Source organism: Harmonia axyridis, chromosome 2 (assembly GCF_914767665.1).
Source record: "Harmonia axyridis chromosome 2, icHarAxyr1.1, whole genome shotgun sequence".
Lineage (NCBI taxonomy): Eukaryota > Metazoa > Arthropoda > Insecta > Coleoptera > Coccinellidae > Harmonia > Harmonia axyridis.
In genome coordinates, this window is record NC_059502.1 from 62,131,887 (window position 1) to 62,142,738 (window position 10,852).

Genomic DNA, 10,852 nt, shown 5'->3' on the forward strand with positions numbered 1-10,852 from the left:
AATATCGGATTCCAAATATTCAATTTTGCTAAATCATTCGAGAATCACTCAAATAAATATATTCTATTCAATATAATATACATTCATAATGATATAGTAAAATTGTGGTTTTGAAAATACCACAATATCACAATCCGACAACGTGATCTTACCATGTTGGGGATACGTAAAAATTGCGTATACTCCCTCTATGTTTATTACTCTATGGTGTAAACATTGATTATGACACATAAAACGTCATTTGAAAGATGGTGCAAGTGAAATCAGAATGTAGTGAACATTTAAATTTTTAATCAATATTTAGATAAAATGTGCAATTGGCCATTAGGCTATTATAGAGTGATCGATGAGAATAGTTTCGATTAGTGTTGCCTAAGTTGAAAATGTCAACACAGGTTGACACTGACCTATTGAAGTATTGCAATCCAATATTTAAGCCACCATTGACGCCATGCGGTAGATTCATTAAAAAAAGTTGGGAAAAATTGAACTGATCGAATGGAGATAGCCTTGGCGGACATATGCCAGATATCATATTGAAAAAATGGATGCCTTGAAATTATCTACTAGATCATTAGCTATCACATTATAATAATAAAAATTCAGTTTAATAATAGTTCTTTTCTGTATTATTATTTATTTTATTATCAGTTTGGAAAAGCACCCTTTAATAAGCCAGATGATATCAGTAGAATTTTCAGAATAATTAATTTCTGCGAAGCTACTTGGCTAGAATCAGTTAATGATTATGAATTATGTACGACGATACAATACACGTTTGAAATTACACAATTGTGAGTAGTTCAGTGAAAATCAAAATTCAATTTCTCATTTTATGGTCATGAATTCTCTATATAAAATGGATTCAGTCCTCACTTGGCGGAAATTCATTATAAATGAAATAGAACAAAATAATTTCTTATCAGTCAAAAATGTAGTCTGATGAAGCCACAGTGTGGCAAAACAATTGTTGCTAAAAATTAAATCTCTATTCTCTATTATTTCTTACATTCAAATTCAAATTCTCCATCTATCACATTAATTGTTGATCACAGATTAATAACAACGACAATCGAGTAGTAGATAAACCATTATAAGAAATATGTTAACCTAATCTCGAGTTAACACCTACCAAACCGGTAAACATAAATTAGATGCCCCTAAATCTCGAACCTACTCGACAGATTCATAAAAAACCTACGTTTACACTTAGCGACGCCAATGGTGTATGTAATCAAACTTTTCACACTCGATTACGAAAAGTCAACATCACGTTCTGTGGTCAGAACACGTAGGGGGAACTCCCCTTATCTCATTTCCTGGGTGGAGGAGTTTCACACCACTTCGCTCGTCTACTTTCATTCCGGATAATATGATTTTTTTAATACGATTCTGGATTTCCCTGATCTTCTGAGAGACTTTTGACCATATAACGGGTGTTTTTTTCGAGGTATATAACTTTAAGTTGGCATTACTGTTCAAGATGGCGACCGATTTAACAGCTGTCAAGTGATTTATTCTCAGTTTGGTTTTGCAATTAATCATAAATAGACTCACGCCTGAACAACGCTTTCAAATAGTGCAAATTCATTTCGAAAATAATGTTTCTGTGCGGAATAAGTATCGCGCACTACGTTCATTTTATTTTGTTTAGCGATGAAGTGCACTTGTGATTGAATGGCTACGTCAACAAACAAAACTGCTGCATTTGGAGTGAAGCTAATCCTCAAGTGTATGTCGAAACATCGTTACATCCAGAAAAACTGACTGTTTGGTGCGCTTTATGGGCTGGTGGAATCATTGGTCCGTATTTCTTCAAAAACGATGATGGCCAGAATGTTACAGTCAATGGTGATCGGTATAGAGCCATGATTACTAACTTTTTCATTCCTGAATTGAACAACCATGATGTCCAGGAGCTGTGATTCCAACAAGACGGCGCAACATGTCACACAACTCGTGCCACAATCGATTTATTGAAAGACGCGTTTGGTGACCGCCTAATTTCACGTCTTGGACCTGTGAATTGGCCTCCAAGATCTTGTGATTCAACACCGCTAGACTACTTTCTGTGGGGCAATGTAAAGTCATTGGTCTATGCGGATAAGCCACAAACCCTTGACCGTTTGGAAGACAACATTCGCCATGTCATTGCCGATATACGGCCACAAATGTTGGAAAAAGTCATCGAAAATTGGACATCCAGATTGGACTACATCCGAGCCAGCCGTGGCGGTCATATGCCAGAAATCATATTTAAAATATAATGCCACAAGATTATCTTGCGGATAAATAAAATTCATGTCAATCGAATAATCCATCGTAGTTTTATTACAATTTAAAGTTCTATAGCTCTAAAAAAAAACAAACTTTATTTAAGCATAATTCTCGATTTCTATCAATAATTCTACAATAGTTCACAAATATTCATCACTACAGATAGTCCCCGAAAAATAAAATAACATAACACAACTCTTCAGTCACCATCAACGTTGATGGCCATCCATCAAATTAAGAAAACAGAATTTACCCTCTTGAATAAAAACTGAGGTGCTAACACTTATCCATTAAGGAAACAAGAACTCGGAACTAAAGTTATAAAAGTTGGTTGAATGTCGCTGAAACTATTCAGAAGTTTCAACATATCTGGCCAGAGTAGGAAGCGCTTTTTAACGATCACTATAAAAAGCAAGCCTTACCAGAATAAAATAGCCGAATACAACCTTTCATTGTAAGTTTGGTAAATTTTTTAGTGATCATTCCACAGGATTAATGAATAACCAATGAATATTTTATTTCAAGAAATAAGGGAAATAAAGTCGATCAGTAGGTGTGTGAATGAAATCCTAAATATTAATCTTACTTAAGATTATGACAATTTAGTGGATAATTTCCAGTTCTGATTAACTAGGCAAGTCAACAGCTCTAGCATTTTTTGAACCTAGTATTTGGATTTTAAACGAACATCTAACTGCTAGTCACAAACTTGATTAAATTTAATTTATTCTTCAAGTAGGTAGGCAATGACAGACTGCACTCTTCGCTGCAATTTTTCAGCATCATCTATAAGAGGTGGATCGATAGTTAATCCTATTATTGTAAAGCCTGATCAGATGTCAACGTCACAGTGTCCTCCTTCTGGGACTTCCTCTCTGATTAGCTTGACAAGGCAGTCATTTGAAATCCTATAAAGGTCCATCTATTGAAGATGCTATTATTTCTCCTTCTGCCCGATGTGACAGCATCATATCAGATATGTTTGATCCTAGTTTTGTTTTCATTCGGTATTGGTAGTAGCTTTTGGATCATGAAAATCTTTTTAAGAATTTTTCGATGAGAATAATTAAGTGGAGGTGACTCCTCTACTTTCTTATCATTCAAGACTTCCATCCAAATACAAATGAAAATTATAAAATAACTTGAGACTAACAATATTTTTGCCATCTGAATTATTTTCTCTATCTCCTCGGATACATCAGTATTGCCTTCAAAAATTGTTGTTGCTCTGGGAGAACCTTCAGAGTTGTATCTGTTCATTACTTTATCTCATTCTTTTCATTTTGTTTGTTCAAGCATAAAATGTGAAAATGAACATTTCATAATTTTGTGTTGCGTTCATTGACTATCCGCTTTTTCAGCTTCTCTCCCCATTTTTTGACATTTCTTTCATCATAATAACGGTGTTCCCAACATGATTAATTTCATCCTCATATGCTAAAAGTAATAAAGTTTCAAATGTCAGTATCTAGTTTTGTTCTAATTGCGTAAAACTTGAATATTAATATTTGACTAAGCTGGTAGCCTATTTCGAATGTTTTTTAGAGGATTCTAAAGAGAAATAATAACTGGCAATAAAAACTCCAATTATTTCTTGTTTTCAAACATATTTGATTCAATGAAATTATATTTTGACTGAATCTCTATACTCGACTTCAATTCCAAGTTGTAAATGAATTTATTTATTAATAATTATTTTTTCTTATGTTTCAGGGACTACTACTATGATAGGTGAGTAGGACTTTTCATCTATATTCTTCACTTCTGGGTAAGTGCCAGAGCAAAATAAAATTGGAATCCTCCATTCAAACTACAAGCTACATTATGAACTATTTGATTCAATGATTTATTCGGCAGTGTTTTACGCAATAGATAGATAGATAGATAGATAGATATATATTCATCTCAAGTATTTACAGATGCTGTCAAAATAAATGTATATAATAAATATAAATACATGTTCACACGTTACAAATTTCACAGTACGATATAATCAACGGCAAAATACACAATTTTTCATAGGAATGACTAGAATTTATGGGACAGAAACTCATCCATCGAGTAGAATACATTTTCTTTTAGCAAGCTCTTTATTTTTTTCTTGAAGGCATTATAATGTAGTGATGTCAGGCTATCCGGTAGTCTGTTATAGAGTTTTAGGCTGTTATATATGTGCATGTTTCTCGTTTTCTCCAGTCTATGTAACGAAGGTACATATTTGTCCTTGAAACGCGTGTTGTGACCGTGAACGCTCAAGTGTTTCTGGAACCTGTTTCCGCTCCCATGCACATATAGGAGGCACTCCATGATGTAACAGCACGGAACAGTAAGTATACCATATTTTTTAAAAAGTGGTCTACAGCTTGTCATCCGACCTTCCCCTGCTACTATTCTGATAGCCTTTTTCTGTTTCAGGAATATCCTTCCCGCTTCCGAAGACGCCCCCCAAAGAATGATGCCATAGGTCATCCGTCCGTGGAATTGAGCATGGTACACAATCAGGGCTTCTTTTTCTGTGAGAGAGTTCTTTATATTTCTAATTGCGAAGAGTGCTGTCGAAAGTTTACCAGACAATTCATTCACATGCTGATCCCAACCTAGGTTTCCGCTGATTGATAATCCAAGAAGGGATATACTATCTTTGTTCCATCGTTTGGTTGTAATTACGAGCTCCTTCGTTTTATCAGCATTCACACTCATACTGTTGTTTATGAACCACCCAACAGCATCATCTATGGACTTTTTAGATTTTGCCTGAAGTAAACCCTCCACTTTATCTCTATTTAGAAAGGAGACATCATCCGCAAAGAGCACTACGTCATCCACCACAACATTATGCACCAAGTCATCGATGTAAAGGGCAAATAAAATTGGTCCAAGCACCGATCCCTGGGGAACTCCTTGGGTGACTCTGCATTTTGAAGATGTTTTTCCATCAAGGTCCACTATTTGGTAACGATCGTGCAAGTAGGATTTTATCAGACCAAGAGCTGGCCCTCGGACCCCAACATACTCCAACTTGGATAAGAGTTTTTGGTGTTCCACGCAATCGAAAGCCTTACTCAAATCCATGCAGGTTAACATCACTTCATCTGTGCTGTCTAGTGCGTCCATAATGAACTCTGTCATCTGGATCATGGCCGTTATCGTAGATCTTCCCTTCCTAAAGCCATGTTGCTGACCTGAAAGCAACATGCTCCCCTCCAAGAACGAGAGCAATCTTGTTTAGATTAGGGACTCGAGAACCTTAGAAATCGCTGGCAGTATAGATATGGGCCTATAATTTTCATATAGATTTTTTTCTCCCTTCTTATGCACAGGTAATACCCTTGCCAGTTTCCATTCATCCGGGAAATATCCTTGCTCAAGACAAGCATTCATCAGATGTGTGAGTGGGTCCACCAGATAGTCAATCGTCTCCTTGAGTAATCTCACCGAAAAGCCATAAATATCTTTTGAGGGTTTGTTCTTAAACTCCGAAACCGTTCTCATAACTTCATCTTTCGTTGTTGGCAACAGGAAACAGGATTTCATACTATTCACCTTTTTGTTCTTCAAGAGGGTGTCACAACTTCCTGGATCGGTTTTCTGCGTATTTAATCTCTCTGCAATAGTGGCAAAGTAGCAGTTAAATTTTTCCTCAGACAGGCCAATGGTGTTTGGTAACCTGGTAGTGTTTTTTATTCTATTATTTATGACTTTCCATATAGCCCGACTCTATATTCAATCTAGAATAGATATTTCACGGAAAAAAATATTACATGGACAACAGAACCTTTATTCTGTAATCTAGTTTTTCGGAGAGCTTTTCCAGAATTTGATTTCTCGAATAATGCCTGCACAATTTTGAAATTATCAATTTTTCCGAATGTTTTTGAGTACATTTTAAAAAAATGTTTCGCACAAATTACAATTGGATGTGAATGAAAAGTCAGAAATCGTCGGTCCTCTTAACCGAGGATGTTTCATCAGAGAATCTTACTATTGTCGAAATAATCAGGAAAGTGAGAAAAGAATAAAGAAGAACGTTGATGTGATCCGAAGAAACGAAAGTGAAGACAGCACCTAAATTTTCAATATGAATACCATTGAATGGTACACCAATGGTTTGAGGAGCACAACAGGAGCTAGTGTAAAGTATCGACAGACAACAATCACCATCGTTATGCTCCTGTTCAACAGCCTTTCATGCAGAAATATTCTTAATCGTAATCATCAGAAAATAATAAATTTTGATAGTAGTAACAATAATAATAATCGTGCCTTCATTTGAAAGAAAACGTATACCTATAGCATTTAGGGGCAAAATCTAGCTTGAGCTACTCCACTACAACTACAAAAAAAAAGAAACAGCAAACAATAACCTCCTTCTTTTAATGAATATCCACTAATGGATGTAGTGTAGTTCTGTCCTCGTCTGATATCAAACAAGCTAAAATAATAATAAAGAGAACTATTCTCAAACAAATCATCTGTTTTCTCAACAATTGTTTTTTCAAATTATTTTTAATGAGCTCCCAAAGAGCATTCAATTTTGTAATTGAATAAAAATTATAAACCTTCACTCCTCAAACTCGTAGGTATTACATTACATTACATTGGACTCGACTATGAGCTTAAGCTTTCATCCTTTCGAGCTCTGGGATCTGTGCAAATTCTGTGGGGAGGGAGAAAAACTCCTAAGCACCTGGTCACAGTATGTTCCGCCATTGCACACCAACGCAAAAAAATGCTACGAACGAGAAATTTGTATGAGTGAAGATGTAACCTCCTTAAAGGCATGTAACTGGAGGGAGAGCTGTAGATGGTGTAAGTAGTGGTAAAAACAGCTCTGATGAAAATCAGACCTTTTTAAAAAAGATCTTATTTCTTCAGAGAAATAAGTGTGCCCTCTGGCACACTAGACTTCAATACCCCAGTCCAAGGGGATTTCTTTTCTAACTTTCTTCTAGCGTTCCGGAGGGCATACTAGACCATATCCAGCTCTCCCTCCAGTTCCATGTCTTCAAGGAGGTAAAATAAGTCTAGAAGAAAGGAAATCTCTTGAGAAAGTTGGCGAGGTTCGGTATTTCTGTCGACCTTCGGTTGCTCTTGAAGTCTTATTTCGGTGGCAAGCGGTTGTATGTTGAATATGAAGCAGTAAAATCTTATTATTTTGTAGCTTGTTCTGGAGTTCCACAGGGTTCCAACCTGGGACCGCTACTGTTCCTCATATTCGTCAATGTATCGTTGTCACTATAGCTGATTGTGTCATCCTGCATATCCGGCGCTTTTCTGAATGGTGTTCATCTAACAAATAACCCTCAAATATAGAGAAATGTAAAGTAATGAGTTACTCCAGAAAACTCTCACCTATTGAGTTCGACTATACAATTGAGGGTAAAACTTTGAAAAGGGTTGTTGAAACTAGAGACTTGTTCGTCTTGTTCGACCGCAAGCTGTCATTCAGTTCTCATATCGAAAATATCATTTGCAAGTCTTTGGGTTTTCTATTGTGCAACTGCAGGGAATTCTCAAATCTAAGAGCTATCCAATCTATTTCTGCTTAATGCGTGGCAAGCTTGAATACTGCAGTGTGGTGTGGAATCCATATCACAATAAATACATTTCAGCGTTGGAATCTATTCAGAGAAAGTTTTTGAAGTTTTTGTATTTTAAGAAGCATAATATTTATCCTATTCATCCCGACCATCAGTCTTTGTTAAGGGAGTTTAATTTTGCTAGTTTGAGAAAAAGAAGAGAAATTGCTGATGCTACTTTTGCATGTAAATTGATCAATAATCATATTGACTCAGCATCGTTACTTTCTCTTTTGGATTTCAACGTGCCTGGACTTGAACCGAGATCTAATTTAATGTTTAGGATTAGTGTCCCAAGTTCACAGCACCATTTTCACAGTCCTGTTTTATCGATGTGTAGAAGCCCGAACAATGTCCCTTCAGTTGATGTTTTTTTTGTCCTTAAATGAGTTTAAAAGAAAATTGTATTATCTGATAGAAAATTTATATTGATTTTTTTCTGCCAACGGCAATTCCGTTAGTTATCATTATATTCTAATTTTTTCATGTTACTTACACCTGTAATTGGACATGTGCCTGTTGGATGTAATACATTCAAATAAATAAATAAATTCTCTTGCACCTAGGCATTGAAGTCTAGTTGTCAGGCGGCTCTTTTTTCTAACTCTCGAAAAAAAAAGATGTTCTGCCGCAATAATAGGTCTATCGGACAACTAATTCTATTGAGCGCAAAAATCCCCCATCTGTGAATTCGTTTTGCATGCAGGCATATGATACAGAAATAGATATCGAACTTCTCCGAATTTCGTGTACTCATAAAGTTTTCCCCTTTTGCGCCTGTTCGAATTCCCTTTTCGCCTCTGCCATGATACACAGCATACAATATAAATGAAGTTTGTATTAGCCCCACAAATTCGTGACAATGGGTCTAGAATTCCTTCCAGAACCCAAACCGGGGAACGACTTGTATTTATGTTTCTATGAGGTGACATCTGTAGATAGGGAGAAATTTTTCAATACTATACGTTGCTGTTAAGATTCAGATCAATTCGAACCATGCACAAAAGTCGAATCATTTTCCTGGTGCAGACTCTGCATCAAGCCAAGATTTTGCTTCAACTGTATTTGTTCCCTTCAAAAAGCAATATTTTATCACCACACGAAATTCTTTCTTTTCCATCTTTTTTCAAATAATAAAAGTAGCTACACCCATAACGCAATATCTCATAAACTAATGGTCGGACTGCTGTCAAATGTTGGTATTAACTAAAAATCATATGGATTCAATATCGGATCTAATAGTAGCACCGCCATCTGTGCATTAGACCGGGTACTTTTCAGTTAGCCTAATATCTCACCTTCATTGAATAGTCAATAGATAAATCTTAGAACATTAATCAGAAGAACGGAAATCGCAATTGATGCTCAAAAATAATTCACAATGTGATTCAATCATACAAATTATTTCATGATTAAAAAGGGTCACTATTTTTCTCAGTTTAATGATGTAGCTATTGTGAAATTATGAAAAAAAGGATTTCTGTTAAAGCATTCAACAATCAAATCAGGATTTTCCACGCCTATGGCTAGCACACACAATCGGCTAGCTCGATTTTGATTGGCGACACTAAACTTCCATCTCTCTTGTATTAGAGATCGAGTACAAATGTTTACTTTCCGTTTTTTCTATCTATCTTCTAAGAGAGTAACCTCTTTGTTACAACTCAAAATGCCCTAGAACAGCCGTTTGTTTTGAGTCGTGATTCTGATCTCTGAATTCACCAGATAGAAGGGACAAAAACTCAGGTCGATCAAACACCTCTTATATTTACACAAGTAGGTATTTCACAATCTAAATCTTTAAGAGAAATTTTTTTTTTTTTCACCAGAAAAATTGACATACAATATTTTACAAAATAGAAATATATATATATAAGTGAATCCGAAATTCATAAATTTACAAATAACTTCCCTGAAAAGATAAGTCCTAGCTCTATAATGAGCCAATCTTCCTCCACCGAAGTTGATAAGAACTTATGTGTGACAGTCCTTCAATAGCTGACAATTTTATTGACAATGATGATGGGCTGTCTTTTGACGAAGGACTCTCAATGTGATTATCACACTTTCAGCATTTATCAGGAACACCAATCAGGAATTTAGTAAAAAAAAATACCAAAAAAAAACTGAAAATCAGAGAACAGAAATTACTAATAAGCCAAATTAAGGTGATGGCTTTTCTGTTTCTGAAACAACCAGAGTTGACATAAAAGATATCAAGACTTATGTACTTATTTTATCGCTTGAACAAAATGACTGCCAAATGAGATAAGAAACGAAAGGGGATCTCAAGTTAATCATATGTAGATTGTTTCAGAAAAGATCTCTTTCGAAATACAAGAAACGAAAAATATAACAAAAGAAAATAATACGAAAAACATTCTCCACATAAAAATTTTGTAAAAATACTCATGAATGAGTTATAAGCCATTATTTCATTTATGACAGAAATTTACAATAGTAAAAACGAAGGTATAATTAAACATCAATAGTATAAAAAGTATTTAAAATTGTTTGTGATGAATTATATTTAAATAATGAATGAAAACTTCCATTCCACATAAAATGATGGAATGTTAAAATAGCGGATGCATTCCTTTGTCAGATTAAATTGAATATCAAAATTTTTATATATATTACGTATACAACAATCGAATTATATACAAATGACGATGAGAAATATATACAACTTACCCCTTTTTTGAGGGTTTCATGAATAAAATAGAGGAAAACAATTTTTCAAATTCCGCTGCGATAATTATCGATAACATTCAAAGAAACCAGGAATATAAATGATATGACAATTTCACTGTATCGGGTACACATGCGTTCGCCCAGATTTTCCTCAACTTTCTTGTTTCGTTGAATAAATTAAATTAGCAATGTAGCATGCTACAAGAGAAATGATAGTCCTAAACTGAGATGAGTATCTCAGGCATCATAAGGAGAGATACACATCTCACCTTAAGATTATCATTCTCTGCTTTAATTTGTCA

General features: G+C 35.1%; 1 protein-coding gene across 2 annotated transcripts in view; it reads left to right on the plus strand.

The window, feature by feature from the left end:
• The window catches only part of LOC123673575, a 493,067-nt gene that overhangs the window by 313,967 nt on the left and 168,248 nt on the right, over positions 1 to 10,852 (plus strand). For both annotated transcript variants that reach the window (XM_045608159.1, XM_045608160.1), the window contains exon 6: positions 3,991 to 4,008. In XM_045608159.1, the coding sequence (XP_045464115.1) occupies positions 3,991 to 4,008 (18 nt within the window). The remainder of the gene's footprint in view (positions 1 to 3,990; positions 4,009 to 10,852) is intronic.